We start from the raw sequence: 21,812 nt of genomic DNA, 5'->3' as shown, positions 1-21,812 counted from the left end.
AAAAAAAAAAAAAAAAAAAAGAAGGTGGTTGAGGAGCCCGGCCCTTCCTGCTCTGTGTGGGGCTGCTCTACTGCCTTCTCTGCTGCAGAGCTCCCTGTCAGGCTGGCAGAGCCTCAATCGGATCTGCACTGTGTCTGATGCTCTCCCTGCCCAATGCTGCTTTCTCCCCCTTTTCTTTCACAGATGTTACGCAGTATCTGAATCCCAGAGAACTCAACCTGTGAAAAGGGTCCTCTAGCCTGATCTATGTACTGACATAAGGTTTTTTTTTCATTGAAGTATAGTTACTTTACAATGTTGTGTTAGTTTCTGGTGTATAGCAAAGTGATTCATTTCATATATGTATTATATATATAATATATATATAATATATATATTATATATTATATATATTATATATATATATCTATTATATATATATTACAGGATATTGAATATAGTTCCATGTGCTATACAGTAGGACCTTGTTGTTTATCTATTTTATATATAGTAGTTTGTATCTGCTAATCCCAACCTCCTAATTTATCCCTCTCCCTCCTTCCCCTTTGGTAACCCTAAGTTTGTTTTCTATATCTGTGAGTCTATTTCTGTTTGTAAATAAGTTCATTTGTATATTTGAGATTCCACATATAAGTGATATAATGATATTTGTCTTTCTCTGACTTACTTCACTTAGTATGATAATCTCCAGGTCCATCCATGTTGCTGCAAATGGCGTTTTTTTTTATTCTTTTTATGGCTGAATAGTATTCCATTATAAATATGTATACCACATCTTCTTTATCCATTCATCTGTTGATGAACATTTAGGTTGCTTCCATGTCTTGGCTATTGCAAATGGTGCTGCCATGAACATTAGGGTACATGTGTGACATAGGATATATTTAAGATCTGAAAATAAACTGGCCCTCCAAAAGAACAAGTGCTCACACTATCCTGAGGGAAGAGGATGGAGTGCTGAAGAATAGCCAGATTAAGTGGACTTGGTGTCCCATCCTGAGATGAGAGAGACCATGGTCCCCTATCAGGTCTAAAGCTGGAAGGTATGGTAACCCTAGTATAAGCAGTAGCAGAGGGCTGGGAACAAGAGACAGTGCTCAGAAGGAAGTGCCCCAGATGGGAAACAGCTTGGGTTTGGAGTCACATAAACCTGGTTCTCAGTCCAGAGTCCACCACTTACTGCCAGGTGAACCACAAACAAGTTAATGAACTTCCCTGTGCCCCAGTTTCCCCCTCTATAACACTGCTCCAAGATGTCTAGGGGATTAAAGGAGAAGATGAGCAGCACAGATCCTGGCACACAGTACGTGCCTCCTTCTTTTCTAGAATCAGTCCAGGAGGGAGACAAGAGGACTAATGTGAGGATGAAAGCCAGATTGCCTGAGTTCAAACAGGGATATAAGTTGGCCTTGAAAATCACATGTGCAACCCATTGAAAGGCAAAACTGCTATTCCCAGCCACTTGTGCATTGCGTCAAGTTTTTTCCTGGAGGTGGGAGAGGTTTCAGTGAGGTGTCCATACTCTTACTCAATCTCCATTTGATCAATGGCATTTACCAGTGAGAAAACTCAGCAGGACACTGGCTGTACGCTTTAGACAGGGGAAAGATTTTTCTGTGTTGAAAACTTACTAGCCAACTTCCAATTTCTGGTGCAGGCTGTAAGAAGCTTGGAAATTGTCATTCCATCCTAACAAGTAAAAAGCTGTACAGACTGAAAAATCAAAAACTCTTCTTAGTTCTACACAAGAGGTGAGGTCAGAGGACAAACTATTGCACCAAAAATTGGAGAGACAGACAGGTGAATACAGAGAATCACAACTTGCCAGAAAAACCCAGAAGCAGAAACCTCCACAAGAACTAGTACAGGAGAGGAAAGTCTAAAGGTTATGTAACTAGCAAATTGCTGCAGGCTCAACATGGACAAATCTGAGAGTTAAAAATTCTAGGGGGACCCAGTCATGGGCAGAGGCCTCGCACATCTGTGAGTTTCACTTCCAGGAGCTCCACCAGATTCTCACAGTAAAAATCAGAGAAAAGTATCCCCATGCTCCTGGAAAGAGGAATAGAAAAGTAACCATTTTTAAAAACACCACAGCACTCTGTTCCTCTTAAAAAGGCCTGCCCTCCTGAGAAACTAGTTAACCAGAGCCTAATTTGGGGGGTTTTATCAGAGTCTAACTCACCTGAGTATAGAAAAATACCCAATTGCTCTAGCTTCTGGCATATGGAAAGAGAAATACACCACTGCAGGCCATGCTGCCTCATCTTGTTTGGTCTAAATGGGGAACTAACTGAGAAGCACTTGTTAAGTCCATAGCCCAGAGGCATAGGCTCACTAAAATACTGTGACCTAATCACGGGACTATAGAATGATTCCTCTCCCCCGACATCTTATACCACACTAACGGCCTATTTACCCTAGTTCATTTTACCCAGTACATCATGTCCAGATTTCAACAAAAAGTTGCAAGGCAGAGTAAAAGGCAAAAAACACAGTTTGAAGATGTGACAGAGCCAGACCTAGATATGGCAGGGATGCTGGAATTACCAGACTAGAAACTTTAAAAACTATGATTCATATGCTAAGGGCTCTAACAGTTAAAATAGAGAGCATGCAAGAACAGACAGATGACGTAAGCAGAGATGGAAATTCTAAGAAAGAACCAAAAAGAAATGCCAGAGATCAAAAATACTATAACAGAAACAAAGAATGCCTTTGATGGGCTCCTTAGTGGACAGGACATGGCAGAGGAGTGAATTTCTGAGCTTGAGGACATGTCAATAGAGACCTCCAAAACTGAAAAGCAAAGAGAAAAGGACCAAAAAGTAAAATAAAACAGAATGTCCAAGGGCTGTGGGACAACTATAAAAGGTATAACACACATGGAATAGGAATACCAGAGGAGAGGAAAGAAAGAAATGGAAGAAATATTTTAAGCAATAATGACAGATAACTTCCCCAAATTCATGTCAGACACCAAACCACAGATACAGGAAGCTCAGAAAACACCAAGCAGTATAAGTGAAAAGAAAAGAAAAAAACTTAGGCACAGCATATTCAAACTGCAGAAAATCAAACAAAAATTCCTGAAAGAATCTGGAGGGGGAAAAAAAAAACCCCAAACCTAACCTATTAGGAATGAAGATAAGAATTACATCCTAAATCTCCTCAGAAACCACACAAACAAGAAGAGATTAGAGTAAAATATTTAAAGTGTTGAGAAAACAAACACCAACCTAGAATTCTGTACCCTGCAAAATTATCTTTCAAAAGTGAAGGATAAATAAAGATGTCTCGGATAAAAATTGAGGGAATTTGTTGCCAGGAGAAATGCCTTGCAAGAAATTTATAAAGAAGCTCTTCAGAGAGAAAGAAAATGATATAGGTCAGAAACTTGGATCTACTTAATGAAAAAGAGGAACACTGGAGAAGGAATAAGGGAAGGTAAAAGAAAAACTTTTGTTTTTCTTATTTTTTTTTTAATTTTTTTTAATTTTTGGCTGCAATGGGTCTTTGTTGCTGCGCACGGGCTTTCTCTAGTTGCGGTGAGCAGGCGCTACTCTTTGTTGTGGTGCATAAGCTTCTCACTGAGGTGGCTTCCCTTGTTGTGGAGCACAGGCTCTAGGTACACAGCCTTCAGTAGTTGTGGCACACGGGCTCAGTAGTTGTGGCTCGTGGGCTCTAGAGCTCAGGCTCAGTAGTTGTGGCACACAGGCTTAGTTGCTCAGTGGCATGTGGGGTCTTCCCGGACCAGGGCTTGAACCCGTGTCCCCTGCATTGGCAGGCGGATTCTTAACCACTGCACCACCAGGGAAGTCCCAATTTTTCTTATTCTTAATTGATCTAACAGATAACAGTTTGTTCAAAATAACAGCAACAATGTATTTGATACTGTATACATATATACGCTTATGTATGCTTATGAATAAGTGAAATGAATCACAGCAATGGCACAATGGACAGGACAGAGGAATTAGGAGTATTTTATTACAAGGTACTTGTACTACCCATGAAGCACTACATACAGTATTACAGTCAGCCCTCTAAATCCGTGGGCTCTGCATCTGTGGATTCAACCAAGTGCAGATCAAAGTATTCAGGAAAAAAATTCCAGAAAGTGCCAAAAAGCAAAACTTGAATTTGTTGCACACCAGCAACTATTTACATAACATTTACATTATATTTAGGACTATTTACATAGTGTTTACATTGTATTAGGTATTATAAGCAATCTAGAGATAATTTAAAGTATATGAGAGGGCTTCCCTGGTGGCCCAGCCCAAAAAAAAAAAAAAAAAAAAAGTATATGAGAGGATGTGAATAATTTATATGCAAACACCATGCCATTTTATATAAAAGACTTGGGCATCCATGGATTTTGGTACCTGTGGGGGGTCCTGAAACATATCCCCCTTTGGATACCTAGGGACCACTGTATTTGAAAGTGGACTTGGATTACTTGTAAATGTAGACTGCAAACTCTAGGGAAACCACTAAAAAAATGTAAAAAAAAGTATAATATGCTAAGGAAGGAGAAAATATAGAATCATATAAAATGCTCAGTTAAAACCACAAAAGGCAGAAAAAGAGTGGAAGACAAAATAGGAACACAGAACAAGGGCAACAAATAAAAACCAGTAACAAATATGGTAAATATTAATCCAACTATATCAATAATCACTTTAAATGTCAGTGGTCTAAATAGGCCAATTAAGACACAGATTGTCAAAGTGGATCAAGAAACAACATCCAATTATACGTTGTCAACAAGAAACCCACTTTAAATATAAACACACATGTAGATTAAAATAAAAGGATGAAGAAAGATTTACCATACTCATGCTAAGCAAAAGAAAGTGGGAGTTGCAATATTCATTCCTGACAGACCAGACTTCACAGCAAGAAAAGTTATCAGGGATAAAGAACGGCATTATGTAATGATAAAGGAGTCAATTTTTCAAGAAGACATAACAGTCCTTAATGAGTATGCAGCAAACAACAGAGCATTAAAATACATGAGGCAAAAATTGATAGAACTACAAGGAGAATAGATGAATCCACTATTATAGCTGGAGACATCAACACCCCCTAATGGAAATGTGCAGATCCAACAGGCAAAAAGTCAGTAAGGATGTTGTGGAGCTCAACAACACCATCAATCAATTGGATATTTAACAGTATAGAAATCATACAGTGTCTGCTCTCAGATCACAACGGAATTAAACCAGAAATCAATCACAGAAAGACAGTTGTAAAATCCCCAAATACTTGGAGATAAAACAACACACTTCTATATAACACCTGGGACCAAAGAATAAATCTCAAGAGAAATTTTTAAATATTTTCAACAAAATGAAAATGAAAACACAACCTATCAAAATTTGTGGGATGCAGTGAAAGCAGTGCTTAAAGGGAAATTTGTAGGATTAAACGCATGCATTAGTAAAGGAGAACGATCAAAAATCAATAAACTAAGCTTCCACCTTACAAAGCTAGAAAAAGAAGAGCAAATTCATTCCAAACTAAACAGAAGAGAAAATTTAAAATTAGAGTAGAAATCAGTGAAATTGGAAACAGAAAACCATTAGAGAAAATCCACAAACCAAAAGTTGGTTCTTCGAAAAGATCAATAAAATCCATAAGCCTCTAGCCAGGTTAATTAAAATTTAGCAGTCCCTGGGATGGGACCCAGATGTTTGCCTCATATTGCCAATCAATGAGCAACTACTCATGCCAGACAGTTAGACAAAAACACTAACATCATTTCCTTTCTTTTATCCATTCTATCAATTAAGGAAAAAAAAAAACACTTACTACTGATGAGCATCTACTATGTGCTGGACACTGTTTTAAATGCTTGGGATATACCAGTGAACAATAAACACAATAAATAAGTAAACTGTATAGTATATTGGAAGCCGTTAAGTGGAGCGTAACGTAGAGCAGGTTAAGGAGAGGATTAAGAGTTAATGAGCATTTCTCATTTTGTTATTAATGTTTGTATATATATATATATTCTACAGTGAGTGTGTGTGTATATATATATACTATATATATATATAGTATATAGTGTATATATAAGGCAAATACTTTTATTTTCTTCCCTCTCTTATCCCCTTATTATCTAACATAAGATGTTAAGAGTTAAGCTTACATCACACTGTTTAAGTTACAGGATATCAAGGAGTGGAGATCTCATCCGAGGACTTTGCATCCTCTTCTGGGGAAAGGGTTGGTATGTTTTGGTAATATGCAACATAACTGGATCATGTTAGTTGGAAGTATGACTTTGTTATTATCTTTATTTGGAGATTAAGTATGGTTTAAGGAAATGTATACGGCTGCCAAACTGACAAGGATTAAACTGTAATGGTTAGTTTCATGTGTCAACTTGGCTAGGCCATGGTACCTAGTTGTTGAATCAAACACTAAGTGCTTCTGTGAAGGTATTTTGTAGATGTGATTAACATCTACAATCAGCTGACTTGCAGGAAGGGAGATTATACTCCATAATCTGGGTGGTCCTCATCTAATCAGTTGAAAGGCTTTAAGAGCAAAACTGAGGTTTCCCTGAGAAGAAATTCCATCTGGGACTTTAGCACCAACCAGCTCCTCCCAAGAGTTTCCAGTTGGCCAAGCTGCCCCACGAATTCTGAACTTCCCCAGTCCCCTCAAGCACCTCCTTACAATCAATCTCTTAACATCCAAATATCCTACCAGTTCTTGTATCTCTGACAGAGGTAGCCACATAGAGAAAATGACATCTGAGCAAAGACTTGCAGCTGGTGAAGCAGTAGAACACAAAAGTCTGGGGGAAGAGCAAGCCTGGTGTATAAGAGGAACAGCAAGGCATGTGGCTGGATAAGAGTGAGCAAGCTGGAGACATTAGGAGAGGAGGGAACATCACTGACCAAAAGAAACAGCAGGGACAGAGAAAGTGCAGGCTGTGAGCTGAAGGGTCTCTTTTATTATTCTTTCTATCACAAGGTGAGCCCACATCATGACAAAAACGATGCTGCCATCATCCAAGTATCTCACCTTCTCTAACACGACACAAATGAATGCCCCCCTTCCCACTGCTGGCAGAAGCTTTTGACTGCTATAAGGACATCTTCTGTAGTCAACCCATTCAACATTCGGTGCACATATGCAGAGCACCCACTGTCAGCTGCACCATGCTGGGAGTTTCTCCCTCAGGGATATGGAAGCCAAGAGGCAGGTCAGAAAGTGCCTTGTCATCTCAGCACAGATCAGGAACTGACTGGCCACCACCAGGCAGAGAGACAGCTAACGCTGTCATCTTTGGGTAAGATGGAAATTTGCTACATGGAAAATATAATGCTCTTAATTGGTCCTACCCTGGTCTAGTTGGAAAAAAAAAAAAAGACCAGGCACCACCAAAGGGAGATAACAGTGATTTGGATGCAGGACCACCAAAGACAGATAATACTAATTTGGGTGCATTAAGCCTGATCAAACAACAGATAATAATAATTTGGGTGCATTAAGCCTGATCAAACATCGTGTCCGGGCTTCCCAGCCTCTCACTTGTGCCAGCAAAAGGGAGAATACCACCACCATGAGTTTTCCTTACTACAAAGGTTATGGAAACAGCGATAATTTTAAGTATATTTATTAACCTGGGAAGATGTTCATAACTTTATAAAATGAAGAAAAGGCAATACATCCCACCTTAAACATACACATTGATTCTTAGATATATCTCAACTTCATTAATGTGAAAAAATGTATTTCTTAGGCTTTAGGAATAGAATATTTCTTAAATGCAAAAAAGAGTTAAGGTATGTCCACAAAAATTATAACAATGTTATCTGGTTAGTGGGATTCTAGGTGATTTTTATTTTCTTCCTCTTTGCTTCCTGTATCTTCTTTTCCTATAATAGTATGTATTGCTCAAATAACAAAATTGTTTATAATTTATAAGTAAAACCCCCTTCATGTATATAGCACTTCTAGCTCCTTCCCTGCTCCTTCAAAAGAGTCAGCTGACAACTGTAATCTCAATCAATTTTGAATGGAGTTGTTTGCAGTTCCCTTTACATATGTGAGAGTACACAACTAACAGGAGTTAGATCACTTACCCAAAGTCACACATGGTGGTGTATAGCCCAGCCAAGACAAGAGTCTGGGGTCCTGAAGGTCCCTTCCAAGCCATCACACTCACTGTGGACCATTTTCTCAGCCCAGGGACCCCATGGAAATGAGTGAGGGTTAAGCTGAGCTAAACCCTTGCCCTTACCTCGGCCAGGCGGGAGTGCTTGTGGACGTTCTCGCCTTTTTGCACGCTGGGAGCCAGCTGCTGCAGGACACCCCTGCTGCTTGTCAGTGCTCTGGTCAGCCGAGCAAACTTCCCCCAGCCTGGAGCATGTGGAAGACAGGAGAGATAGGTTCAACCAGGTCCTGAAGGTGCTCGGACATTCATACCACGAGTTACCCTGTCAGAAGCAGACGCCCACCCTCCATGTCCTCCTGCACATCCACAAGTCACTCGGCCATCCTCGTGATCAAGATTCGCTGATCAAAAAAGTACCTAGGGCTTCCCTGGTGGCGCAGTGGTTGAGAGTCCGCCTGCTGATGCAGCGTACACAGGTTCGTGCCCCGGTCCAGGAAGATCCCACATGCCGCGGAGCGGCTAGGCCCGTGAGCCATGGCCGCTGAGCCTGCGCGTCCGGAGCCTGTGCTCCGCAACGAGAGAGGCCACAACAGTGAGAGGCCCGCGTACTGCAAAAACAAAAAAAAAAGCACCTAGACTTGCTCAAATCTGTGCAGTGATGCACTTTTCCCTTGTACTTTCACTTGACCCTAATCATAGCTTGGTGAAGCAGGTACAGCAGGTCTTAGCACTGTTTTACAACTAGGGAAATCGAGGCACAGAGTGCCTAGGTAGCTAAGAGTCTAGAGCCCAGATCTCCCCACTCTGGCCCAAGGCTTTTCTGCCAGACAACACCAGGCAATCAAGATGTTTCTCTGACTTTATGGCTCAGGCTGTTCCCAAGGCCCCTGTCGTCTGATCCTAGCAAAGACTAAGCTGATTCTGGGTTTTAAATGACTAAACAAGCTAGTCAAATGGCCGTTCCATGTACTACCTTCTCCAAAGCCAGGGGAATAAGAAATGAATTTAATCCGTGGGTAGGTGGGGAAACAATACTAGTTGATTTTAGTCTGCTCTAGGATGGGGGAAGGACAGCTGATGGCAAGTAGGTCCCCTTAAAACTAGAAACGCAAAGAGCCGAGTACTGAACTTAGAGTAAAGAAATCTGGATACAAATCCCATCTCTGCCTCCGGCCTGCTTGAGGTCACCAACAAACTGTTTAAATTATCTGGGCCTCAATTATCTCATCTGTAAAGTGGAAATTAAAATACTCTATCTACATGCCTTAAATGCAGGATGCATTTTCCTGATAAAACAAAGTGGCTAAGTTTACTGGGCTAAAACAAAGACTGTCTTGAGGCCTCCTTGGCCCTCTGGACTAGTTCCTCCAAGGAAAGTAACACACTTGTCTTTTTCTAATCCAGACCACTCTATACTCCAAAATCTAAGATGTACCAGTATCTTTACTAAGATTTTAATATGTATGAGGAATCGTTTAAAGGTCCCCAAAGACAACTGTCCATTCCAATATCCAACAAGCCATCTGCATCAAGGTTATGACTGTGCCAATTGCCTCATAAGACCCCTGAAAGTCTGTAGGGGTTCTCAAAACCAAGCTTGGGGTGAGGGAGCTCCAAAGACCTGGATGTGGGGTACAGCAAATAAACAGCATGCAACTATTTTTACATGACAGCTAACAGCAAGACTAGGCAACTTGATTTTTTGTCCTTTAGAGTTTAGAAGTAGCCAGTGCCTTGCAGCAGAAATCTCATTTACCAAATTTTACCCTGGAGCACCTTTATAAGATGGACTCAGAATCCACAGGACAATGAGGTCAAGCAGAATGATGGCCCTTTTTTTGCACAACCTTTAAGAATCAAGATCTGAATAAATTTTGTCAACATGACAAGAATAGCAAATCAAGTTCCTTTTTATCTCATTCCAGAAGTTCTGGGCTTTAATAAAAATAGTGGCATTTTCATGCATCCTGATGCCATTAAGCAGAGATACGGGTCACCTTGAAAAGAGGCTCATGGTGGTCGGGCTGTGGGGACTCCCACTGATGTTGACAGGAGGGGACAGCCCAGACTCTCCAGGGGTATTTGACATCTTCCCCAAATGGGCCACTCATGAAAGTGTTCACTGGAATTTGCTTGTGTGAACCGTGGACTAGAATTTTTTTAAGTCTCTTTCAGAGTCAGGCTCTCCTACAGCTGAAAACAAAGCTGGAATTGAATTCTGCAACGTTTTTCAAGAGGAGCAGAAAGTATATTTTTCAACTGGCGAGAAAACAATTGTACACTCAAACATCAGCAAGGGCTCTGAAACACGCCCCCCCATTCAATCCTACCCATCCACCACCACCACAACCTACACTCTGGTACCAATGATAAGAGGGAGCTAGCAGGGCAGATATCCCAGACCCTGCTTGACAGGGCTCAGGGCCCTGGTCCATCACATGACATGGCACAAAAAATTAAAAGAAAGATGCCTGGACTTCAGGGCATTTCCCCAGGCCCAGGCTAGCCCCTCACTCTAGCCCTGATTCTCTTTTCAAGAATGTGGCTCTTAAAGAGTTGGCTCTCAGGTGGCTGAGTGAAGGGCACAGGAAGGTGAGTGGGTGTTGGATTGGGAAATGGACAGGCAGTGTGAAATCTTCCATCACACCTCTACCAGGATAGGCAGACTCTGCCTATTCTGAAGGAGGGAAATAAGTTCTTTCCCAAGCTCCACCCCCATGTTGTCCTTTCTGGACTCTAGACACTTTATAACAGGACTCATGCTGAGCCAGATGAAAGAACATCATTCATTCACATATTAATTCTAAACATAACTACTATGTAAATACCATCACAGTGCTAAATCCTGGGGATACTAAAATGAAAAAATGCACAGACTCTGGCCTCAAAGAGCTTGTACTCTAGTTGGGAAGACTGATAAGTAAATAAAAAAGTATGATATAGTAAGCTAAATTCTATAACAGGTGAGTAGAGGACGCTATGGCCAAGACTGTCCAGAGAAGGTATATCTAATCCAGGCTGGGCAGTCAGGGAGGGCTTCCCACAGGAGGTGACACTACAGCAAACTTTTAAAAGATGAATAGGAGCTACTTGAAGTCAGGAAGGAAAAGACAGACATTCCACCCAGAAGGAACAGCACCTATGAAGGCAGAAAAATCATAAAACAGGGTAATATGTCAGGGAAGAGTAAGACCTTCTTAATACCTAGATGAATGGGGCGTGGCCCGCAAAGGGGAGGAGGATGCAGGCAGTGACCTGAAGTAATGCTAAAGAGGTTGTCAAGGGCCAGGCCGAGAAGAACTTAGGTGGTAACAACCTAGATGGCGAGTTAAGAAATTTGAACTTCAACCTGAAACCCGAAGGGAATCCAATGAAGGAGTTTAAATATAGTAGGGGAATCTTAGGACAAAATGGCAGTGTGGATAGTGGATTATAAAGAGGGTGGAGGGGGGTTAACAGATAGAAGACCAGTCAGAATCTCAGGCAAGACACCATGAGGGCCTGGACCAGTGCTATGGCCTGAGCCAGGTAACAAGGGGAGACTTGAGAACAGCTACAGAGGTAGAATCAATGGCTGTAGAGGGAGAGAAGAGGCAAGCCAGGTGGCTTCTGGGTCCCTGGTTTGGGTGACTGGAGTGACAGCCATGAAATGAGATTAAAAACACAGAAGAAAGTCAGTCAAACTAAAACAGACAAGTATATGATATCACTTATATGTGAAATCTAAAAAAATAATACAAATGAACTTATTTACAAAACAGAAACAGACTCACAGACGTGGAAAACAAACTTATGGTTACCAAAGGAGAAAGGAGGGGAGGGATAAATTAGGAGTATGGGATTAACAGATACACACTACTATACATAAAATAGATAAACAACAAGGACCTACTGCATAGCACAGGGAACTATATTCAACATCTCGTAATAACCTATAATGGAAAAGAATATATATATATATAAATATATGTATCTGAATCACTATGCTGTATACCTGAAACTAACACAATATTATAAATCAACTATACTTTAATAAAAATTTTAAGAAACCACAGAAGAGAAGCAAATGGGTTTGGTGGAATATACATGTACAATTTGGGCCAACAATGTCCCTCATAGCAGAGCCATCAGGAAAAACATTCCTGGAAAAATCAATTTCCTATTGTCCAAAGGGTCAACTGGGTGAGAATAAGCCGATGAGAATCCAGCTCAAGATGATCTTGCTTAAGGGAAGCCACATGGTCATTTTCCACAAGGAAAATAAGGCAGCTGCCTTCAAGGAAGACTTTCCCTGGTACCACCCTACCCTAGCAGAATTGCCTGCTCCAACCTGTGTACCCCTATTTGCCTTAGGCAGACTTCTATTAGATCACTGATTAGGCTCTATTGTTCTTATTTGCTCACCTGTCTGCCTATCTTCCAAACAGACTGTAACGAGCAGGGGCTCTTAGACATTTCCTTAAGGTCAGCATCTAGCATAAGGTTAAACACCCCAAAGACACCCAGTAAGTTCGTATGCTGAATAAATGTGCATGAAGAACAAATTGTGTTCTCTTATTGTCCTACTTCTGCCTGGGTTTGCAGTAGACATAAAGCCCCAAAATATAAGTAGCCCATTTTACAAACTCTGTTAAGGTTTAGGAGGTATTTCTGCACCCACCCTTCCAATTATATCCCACTTGGGAGTTTAACAGTGAACTGAGCTCAAATGAAGAAATCCCTAGCTCAGGGTTCTTCCAGCTCTGTCATAAACGTCACCACAAGGCAGGCAGAGGCAGGGCTGGGGGTGCCGTGGGAAGATCAAAAGCATCACATGATCAGGAAAAATGAGAGGCAGCGAGCAGGAGGTGAAGAGGAAGCAAGAAAGGGAAAAAAGGACAGAAGGACAGTAATGCAGTTTGCAATCTAGCAAGCAGCTAAAAAGCATTTACTGGGTCCTTTCTCCATTCTCAGTAAGGACAACCACTATCTCCCTTGTTTGAGCCCACAATGGCTACTGGTGTCAACTGGGGTGAGTCCCCCACTAGGCTGCTTTAGCCCACACATCCCTGTATCCTCCCTAGGCCCAAAGAGATGGTTCTGGGATGACCTGGAATTCCAGTTCCTCCCAGGTAAGTCCAGAGATACTAGGAAAGACAGACCTACAGGCCCCTCCCTGGGAAACCATGCTGAGCCACTTGGAACAGAAGTTGCATAGGACTCCTTTAAGTATCCTCGCCCTGGTGAGGAGGCGATGAGGCGGGGCTTGTCCTAATCTGAAGAGTCACAGATCCTCTTAGAGGAGCTGGTGCCATGACCCAACATCCAGCAGAGAACAACGGACACAGGAGACTACCAGGTCAATCTGGACAATGACTAGGTGTCCTCAAGTCTTCCACCCCAGATCTTTTCACTACTGATGTACAAATAACCAAAAACCTAGGATGGCTTTTTCAAGCAGAAGTCACTAAATCATCACCTTTCAGTCATCCTAAGGGCCGAGAGAGAAAATGTTAATATTGGTGGTGGAGAGGGAGCCTGTGGCTTGTATCCATTACACTCTTTCTCCCCCAAGAGCACCTCACATATATCCCGCATGAAGACACCTGGAGAAGGGTTGGCAGTTACAACAGCTTGCTGGAGCCTTCAGCCCTGAATCTTCTAAATCTTTGGCCTTTAAAAATCTCCTCTGGAGTTTTACATTCCGTTTATTGCCCACTCTTGGCTCAATTTTAATTCTGAATTTACAAGTTAATACTAAATTTACTTTAGTGGATCTTTGAAAATGAATGTGCTCCTTTAATGTGAGATGATTCAGTGAGGTAAGAGAGAAAAGAAGAGGGGTGACTCATCCTTGGGTGAACAATGTAAAGAGAAAACTCTGAGCCCTACACTCTAATTCTTCTCTACGCACTTGCCCAAGGCTCCTGGCTTTGAAGGGCAGATGGGACAGAGAAAAACACTCCTGCAACCTACTCCCAATTATCCAAAGTACCAGAAAAGCAAGAGATAAGGAAGAAATGAAATGCCTGGAGCCTCACTGAGTCTCATTTCAACCAAGAATTCCCACCTACTCTCTCATTCAGCCTTTAAACACACACACACACACACACACAGAGCCGTTACCAAACAGCAAACCTAGCTTGCCTTGATCCCTTGCTCCATGCCACCTGTGGGCACTTTTTATCAGAGAAAGGGAAGCAGCCAAAAGATGAACAGGAAAGAGGAGATGAGGAAGTCAGGGTCTGGATAATTCATGAAAAGGGTCATGAGAACTGACACACTAAATAAAAGAGGGGGTTCAGGGAGCATCCCCAGGGCCCATCACATGTGCTCGGAGCTCAGGGCCAAAGGGGAGTTACTTTGTGTCAGCTGCTAAAATAGTTTGTCGCCAATGATCCCATGTGTTCTCCCCTTTGTGTGTCGTTTATGGGAAAATGTTAGGCACCAACTGGCTTCCTGAGTCACCATTAGGATGCATTCACCCGACTCCCAAGCCCCAAAGCTAGGCACAACATGATGAGAGAAAACAAAGTCATTTTAAAGACATCTGAGCACAGTTGACTTTAAAAAGTCTAACATAATGGTGGGAAAACATCTTGTATGGCTATGCCAAAAAGCAATTATCTAGGGATTTTCTGGGGTTTTCCATTATCCGCCCTTCCATTCCCTCTCAAAAGTGAATTCTACACAAGCCTGGGTCAGCAAGACCCTTAAGGCTCTTTATGCTAATTGAGGCACTGTACTGAAAGCCCGGCTGGACCTGTTGGAATCTCACAATGTGAGAACAACTTCCAAGTAGAAATGTCAAGTCAGGAGAATAATCCAGCCACATGGCAGTGTACTTTCCATCTAGATTGGACTCTTACAGCCAGAACTGCAGTTTAGAGACTTATAACGATAAAGGCCTGAAGAATTATCATGCTCTTCCATCAAAAACAGACTAATATAAAATTTGACCTTGTCCTAAACAGACCACCAAATAGAAGTGGGTCAGGGGCACAGTGACATGACAAGTGGGAGGGTCTAAACATATCTGCCACAGCATTTGGAGTGAACAGGCTTATAAAGTCATGTCCTGGAAGAAATATTAATATCAGCATTCCTATATTGAGGGCTAAAGAGTATGTACGTGTATGTGTGTGTGTTCATGTGTATTTTAATTTTTTAGAAATGAAGTCATGTATTACTCCAATTTATTTCACTGACAAAGAATTAATATCTGGTTCCCTTGGCTAACAGGGAATAGGGTGTTTATGTGTGTGCGCGCACACCCACCAAAACCCTTATCAGCAAGGGAAATACATCAGTGAGGCAGGAAAAATGCAGTAGAGCATTTTATTTCTGGAAAATAAACCTCAGTAAGTCCCGCAGCATCGATCTGATTTATCTCTTCTTTCAGGCTTCATGAGAATGCCAAGCAGACACCTAGGTGGCATGCAGGGAGCATTCTCGGTTAACTCTGCCTTTCCTACTAAACGATCCCTCACGTCACCTGAAAATGTTCCAGTGGTGATGACAAGAAAACATTCTGACTCAATTACATCCCCTAGTTCACCTTTTTCAGAGAAAACTTGCAAAAATAATTGTGAAAATATCAGATTACCTTTACAATGCTATTTATGAGTTTACTCAGTTAAAAAAGTAAACGGCCTTTCTAGATGGTAGCAAGATGATACTCATCATGAGTGAGCCTATCGCTGTGTAAGAGCTACTGCACTGAGAAATCTTCAAGTCAGAAACTAGAAATCAGGGAATCACAAATCTGCAGGAGAAAAGGAGACTGCCAGAGGGTGAGACAAGTTAAGAGACTTTATTTACACCTGCTCTGGTCTTGAACCCCAAAGGCAGGCTGTGATTGATTTACTGAGCTATAGATAGTTTAAAAAAAAAAATAGGATGCACTGGTATACACAGCACTGTGCTCTGAACTCTATAAATATTAGCATCCAATGTGGTAGGATTTTAAATATCCTCAGAGGACACAGCCCCCAAGGGAGCAGCCACAGAATGTTTTTTATTTCTTGCCATTTAACAGTCACAATTTTGTCACGTCGAGGATAACATGCCCCAGTTTGACTCTCCCATGATCTCCACTTTTATCTCTCTGCTGCGTCTCAGAAAACTGCAAGGAGTAGCGTCTTCTGGTAGAGCCGGAAAATCAGCTGCAGAGCCAGGAAACACTGCGACGTGAAAGAGCTCCTGGCCTCTTGGTTATCTTCAGGGGGATGGAAAAGACTGCTGTGATACCTCCTAATCCCAAACCTCTGGGAATGACATCTTCTGTGCTTCCTGATAAGCTGGACCTCTTCGGGAGTACAGTTGTTCTAGAAATCCTGAGCCATCTCCTCTCCTAGGTCCCCAGTGTTATTTAAACAATACATGCATGTGATATGGCTGAGGCGAGTGCTAAAATCTGTGGTCCCAGAGCTGATTAAATGACCCATACAGGAATGTTACTGGCCTCATTATGCCATGTTTCCAATGAATTAACCAGTCACAGACTTAACCAACCACAGAGGCAGAGATGTACTAAAATCTACTTTAACACTCTTAAAATGCTAGAACTCAGTCAAATCTAAAGAAGCGTATATAGAAATAAGATGAATGTGACCATGAACTGCCACATTTGGGTGACTGACGTCTGTCATGTGAAAACCTGCAGAGATTCTGACAATACCAGAGGTGCCCTGTTACCTTCTTCTGTCTACTTGGAAAGGGTTAATCTACAAAGGTATGAAATTGATTCAAATGCCTTCCTAAACCAAAGCTTTTTTTTCTCACTTTCTTTTCCCTCAAAACATTCCAGAACGATACAATGCTTTCCCCAACACAAATGAAAGTTTAAATCTTGATCCTTGTGCAGAGATTGCCTTGGCAACCTCAAATTCTCTGTAACGAGAGTCACACTATAGGCAAAAAAATAAAAAAGGCATAAAATTATTTGTACAAATCAGAATTACAAACCTTTACATGAATCATCCTCGATCGGCTGTTTGAAAGCTGTTATGTCACTGAAAGTGCAAAGAAATAAAACCACTTTATCCTGTTCATTTCGAATTGGAGCAATTTTCACAAAGAACCACACAGGTGTCCCTGAAAGAAATACCAAAAGCTTGGTCAGTAATTTGTATTCTCATTTGAGGGGCTATGGAAGTAAAGACTTGGGAATGAATAGGTACAAATATTAGTTCGTTTTTAGAATCGTTTCATTTCTTCAGGGACTGGGTTTTACACCATTAATTTTTCCACTTGCTGGAATAAAAACTTTCATAGTAACTACTCAGTGGGGAGTTTTCTCCTGTTCAAATAATTTTGTAAGTGCAGATTTCTTAACCCTTGTAAAATGATTAGAAAATGGGTTGAAAATCCCTCCTGATCTAAGGTACAGAGACCTGAAGACTTACCTTAGACCATGTAGTGAACAAGTAAAGAGTAGGGGCCAGTTTGGGTATTGCCAGCCATGGCCGGCCGACCATGAAACTCAAATTTCCATTGCTAAAAGCTCCCAGTGCCAAAATTCAGCTCGGGAATCCATCAATTTGGCTCAATGGACCATGGGCTAGAAACTGTTTCTAAATCTCTCTCCCCAGAATAAAAATCCCAAAGGTCCTATACAATGGCAAATAAGGACACACTGAGGAAGGAAAAGAACCACCACAATGATTCTCCCCGCAAAGGCTACCCCAGAAAGGGAGTTTCCAGGTGGGTTTCAGCTGTGATTACTTAGTACTTTAGGAAGCTCAATGAATGTTTCAACTTCCAGTCCTTGCTCCTGAGCTAAACTGGGGGATAAATGAGCTCTTCCAAAGCACTGCCCTAAACCACAGAAGGAGAAGGTGGGCAGGGCTCATCTGACTGACTTCTCAGAGAGGTCACCCACTCAGGTATCTATGGAAAAATATCTGCACAAAGTCAGTCTCTGGCTTCCAAAAAAAAAAAAAAGAAGAAGGAAAAGAAACAGATGTTTTCTATCTATTGAGGACATCACAGCAAGATCTATCAATCTCTTCTGTGATACAAAATTAAATAGGGCACAAAGCAATGGTATGTTCACCCCATCTTGTTCTTGTATCCCCGTTCCTAAAACAGCATCTGGCATATAAGAACTTAATAACTATTTGTTGAATTTTGCATAACCGGGATAATGCTTTACATACTATTTTATAACCATTTTCAAATTAAAATACAGTAAATATTTCCCCATGTTGTTAAGTATTAGAGAAGCTTCCTATGTACCAGGTGCTGTGCTCAGCATTTTACATATTTTATTTTAGGAGATAGCAAGCAAACAACTCAGTGAATATTGGAGATGGAAATAGATCCCCAAAAGGTCACCTGGGTCTCTCTGCCTGCAATCACATCAAACTCTATACTATACAACAAGGACAGAGAGACATCTCTGATTAACATTAGGATTAACCAATTTTACTTAACAATTACAAGATTATATATCTGACTATACCACTTATTCATATGTAAGTATGAATAACCCCACAATGTACAAACAGGCAGCAAACGGATCAGATAGGAATACGTTCTCCTTAAATCTTGATTATCTATATATTCATCCACAGTTAATTTTAAACCTCTATCCACTTCCCCTTCCCTTTTTAGCTGCTGGTTTCTGGGTACTCTTAGAAGACAAATACATTATAGTGTCACCCTAAGAAAAATGTGTTTTGAAAGGAAAATCCACCTTACAAAAATCAGGGGAATTCCCTGGTGGTCCAGTGGTTAGGACTCTGCACTTTCACTGCCAAGGCCCTGGGTTTGATCCCTGGTGGGGGAACTAAGATCCCACAAGCTGACTGGCGTGGCCAAAAAAAAAAAAAAAAAAAAAAAAAAATCACACATAGTGTTCCAAAATCAAAAAGAATATGGTCTCTGAGTTATCCACTGTTTTTGGAAGGTCTGTGTTACTATTCCTCCCAGTATCCTCCTCAGAACCTGCAGTGGGTTTTAAACCACTTTCAATTAAGCAACAGAAAACTCAAAAGAAAGCATCACACCAATCGAGCCCACGTACCCACAGCTCTCAGTTGTATCCTAGCTGGTAAGACAAAAGGAGGGGAAAAAAATCTTTTTTCTTTTTGCTCTAAAGAAAACTAAGCAATATTCTCTCAGCTGGGTAAACAAGAAAGCACTCCAAATTTACCAAACTAGTAATAAATCAGAAGAGAGGCCCCGCATGTTGTCTAACACCAGGAGCCTCGTCTTGCTGCAATCCCCAGAACCATCCCCTTCACAGCTGCCGCCTATGGGCCATCCCCTGTGCTGTACCAGCTGGGCCTGATATCTATGAACTTGTCCTACTTGGGACTGTGCCATCTAATCTTTATGACTACTAGGACTGATGACACTAACCCACAACTCCCAGATCACAAGAGCTAATGTATTTGTCATATTGGGAGGCCTTTTTCATTTTACCACAGTTCAAGCTCCCCGTGAACATTCCTCCATTTCAACAGGTCAATCTGTTTAAAGCTATGTGCCTCTCTCCACCACACTGTGCCCCTTGCTTCCTTCCAGAAATGTTCCCTGACTAAATGCATGCTACTCTGATCATTCCACTTCAATATCTAAATATGTTTCTTGTGCCAAAAATTCATAGAGTCAGTATGTATTACTTTAAGAGTTCCTCGCCAGCTGATCACTTGGGCTTGTTGAGGGTAGGAACCTCTTTTCTCCTACTTGTGTTTCCTCATGGAGGGACATCTTTCAGTGTAACACTCCAGGCCTTTTCCCTGGGTTGGCAATTTGGGGGACAAGAATTGGACACGTGTAGCCTGGCCACTTCTCCTCTGCTTAGAGATTAGTGCGCATTCCGCTCTACTGCCCCATTCTGTAAATGTTAGGGGAGAAGTCAAAGGGCAGGGGGGATGGCTGGTAGGAGGAGAAGCCTGTGGTTCTCCGGTGTTAACTGGGTTGGGTGGGTAAGTCTGATTCTAGGATTCACTTTTAGAAACTCACCTGCCCGCAGATATAAACTACATTTTCTAGGATCTGCTTTACTAGTCATAAAGGTGGTATTTGAACCTCCATTTGCATGATTCCTGTATCTCTCCCAATTGTTTCTGACCACAGGCAGAAAAAGAAAGTGCTATGTATTGGGCACCCTCAAAGCTTAACAGTTGAAGACTATTTCTGTAAATAATTCATAATGCACTCCAAGGGCAGGAGAACTGATCTACTTCCTCTGTCTGATGGCCCTGCATCCCTATTCCAATAGCATCCAAGGCAGTGCTACCCATGGGGCGTCACACAGGCCATTACGATGCTCAACCCCAAGAGGCACCGGCCTGCAAGCGGTGAAACTCAACAAGCTCTAGGAATGCTTGCTGAGTTTCAAAGAAATAAATCCTACTTCCAGTGTCTTCACAGTTACTCAGACCTGCCTCTCTCCCAAACTGTCACACCCAAACAATCTAGGAATGAACAATGGGTTTAAATTTTCATTTCTGAAATTCTTCCAAAAAAGACTATGAGTCCCTCTTAGATAGCACAGACCAGTCATTTCAACCTTTCGCTTTTCAAGAGCGAAGCATTTTTAACTAATGAAACAATACTCAAAGTCTCAGTACATGAAACAGTTCCTTCAAGCAAACATGAACCATTCATAGCCCAGAGCCCCACCCACCCAATTTCCCTTACACCCCTCTGGATGCACCCAGGGATATTCAGGAACCCTTTGGCTCCATTCAAATAAAGACCTGCCCAGGGGCAGACGCCCGAGCAGTTGGCCTCCGGGGACCTCTCCTACAGCCCAGATTCTGCAGCAGCATCCATTCCATCAGGATAAAAGAGAGACAATGAATGCACAAATATTCACACACACACACACACACACACACACACACACAAAATCAGGAAGAGGTTAAAATTCTGGGAAAAACCAAGAAAAGCAAGTACTTAATGCCCTGTTTCTGCAAAAAAGAACAAAGGGTCAATGATAAATTTTCTATTAAAGGCAGATCAATACACAAATCCAGGAGAAACACATCCTACTGATGGCAAAGCCTTCAGCTCTCTCCTGGACGAGGATGCCCAGTAGAAGGGGAGTTCCAGGTCAGGCTCCTCCTTCTGGTCACTCTGTGATGGTCATCCCTAACGTAGCTCCCTTGGGTTATGCAGTAATGAACCTGACAACCTAACCTGGCTATAGGGTTTCTCAACCACAACAGTCAGATAACAAAACAGCAAGGCTCAGGTGTATGAGAGAATTTTTGGCCTCCTTCCCTGGACCTCCTCCCAGGTACTCTCTAGAGCCAGGCATCTAGGCCACGTTTGACAGCAACAGAATTGACCAAGCCACTGTGATTGGCTCTTGAGAAGGGTTGCATGTGCTGGGCCATTCCGATGGGTCCAGAAACTAGACTAGAGAATGGCAGTCGGCCCCAGGAAACAGACCAATAGGATTTGAGTCAACTGTATTGAGACAAATGACAAGTGTAGACAGGATGAGAGAGCATGAGGGGGTAAGTAGTGACCACTGGCCATTAGAACATCTGACTCAGAATCCCAAGCCCTGCGTTTGAGCCCTATCTCTTCATTTATTTTATGTCTTGGCCACGCCACTTTAACTTCTCTCAGAATCAGTTTCCTTATTTGTAAAATGGGAATAATAGACCTACCTTAGACTAAGTTAAAATGTACGATGATACACAGATATTTAAAACTCTTACTTTCCTTTCTT

General features: G+C 41.8%; 1 protein-coding gene across 2 annotated transcripts in view; it reads right to left on the bottom strand.

The window, feature by feature from the left end:
- KCNH1 (potassium voltage-gated channel subfamily H member 1) overlaps nucleotides 1-21,812 on the bottom strand; it is a 421,221-nt gene that overhangs the window by 356,844 nt on the left and 42,565 nt on the right. For both annotated transcript variants that reach the window (XM_007451327.1, XM_007451328.1), the window contains exons 4-5: nucleotides 17,084-17,212; nucleotides 8,264-8,382 (exon numbers count right to left, since the gene is read on the bottom strand). In XM_007451327.1, the coding sequence (XP_007451389.1) occupies nucleotides 8,264-8,382; nucleotides 17,084-17,212 (248 nt within the window). The remainder of the gene's footprint in view (nucleotides 1-8,263; nucleotides 8,383-17,083; nucleotides 17,213-21,812) is intronic.

This window comes from Lipotes vexillifer, unplaced genomic scaffold (assembly GCF_000442215.2).
Source record: "Lipotes vexillifer unplaced genomic scaffold, Lipotes_vexillifer_v1.1 scaffold570, whole genome shotgun sequence".
Classification (NCBI taxonomy): domain Eukaryota; kingdom Metazoa; phylum Chordata; class Mammalia; order Artiodactyla; family Lipotidae; genus Lipotes; species Lipotes vexillifer.
This window is presented reverse-complemented; position numbering and strand designations above follow the sequence as displayed.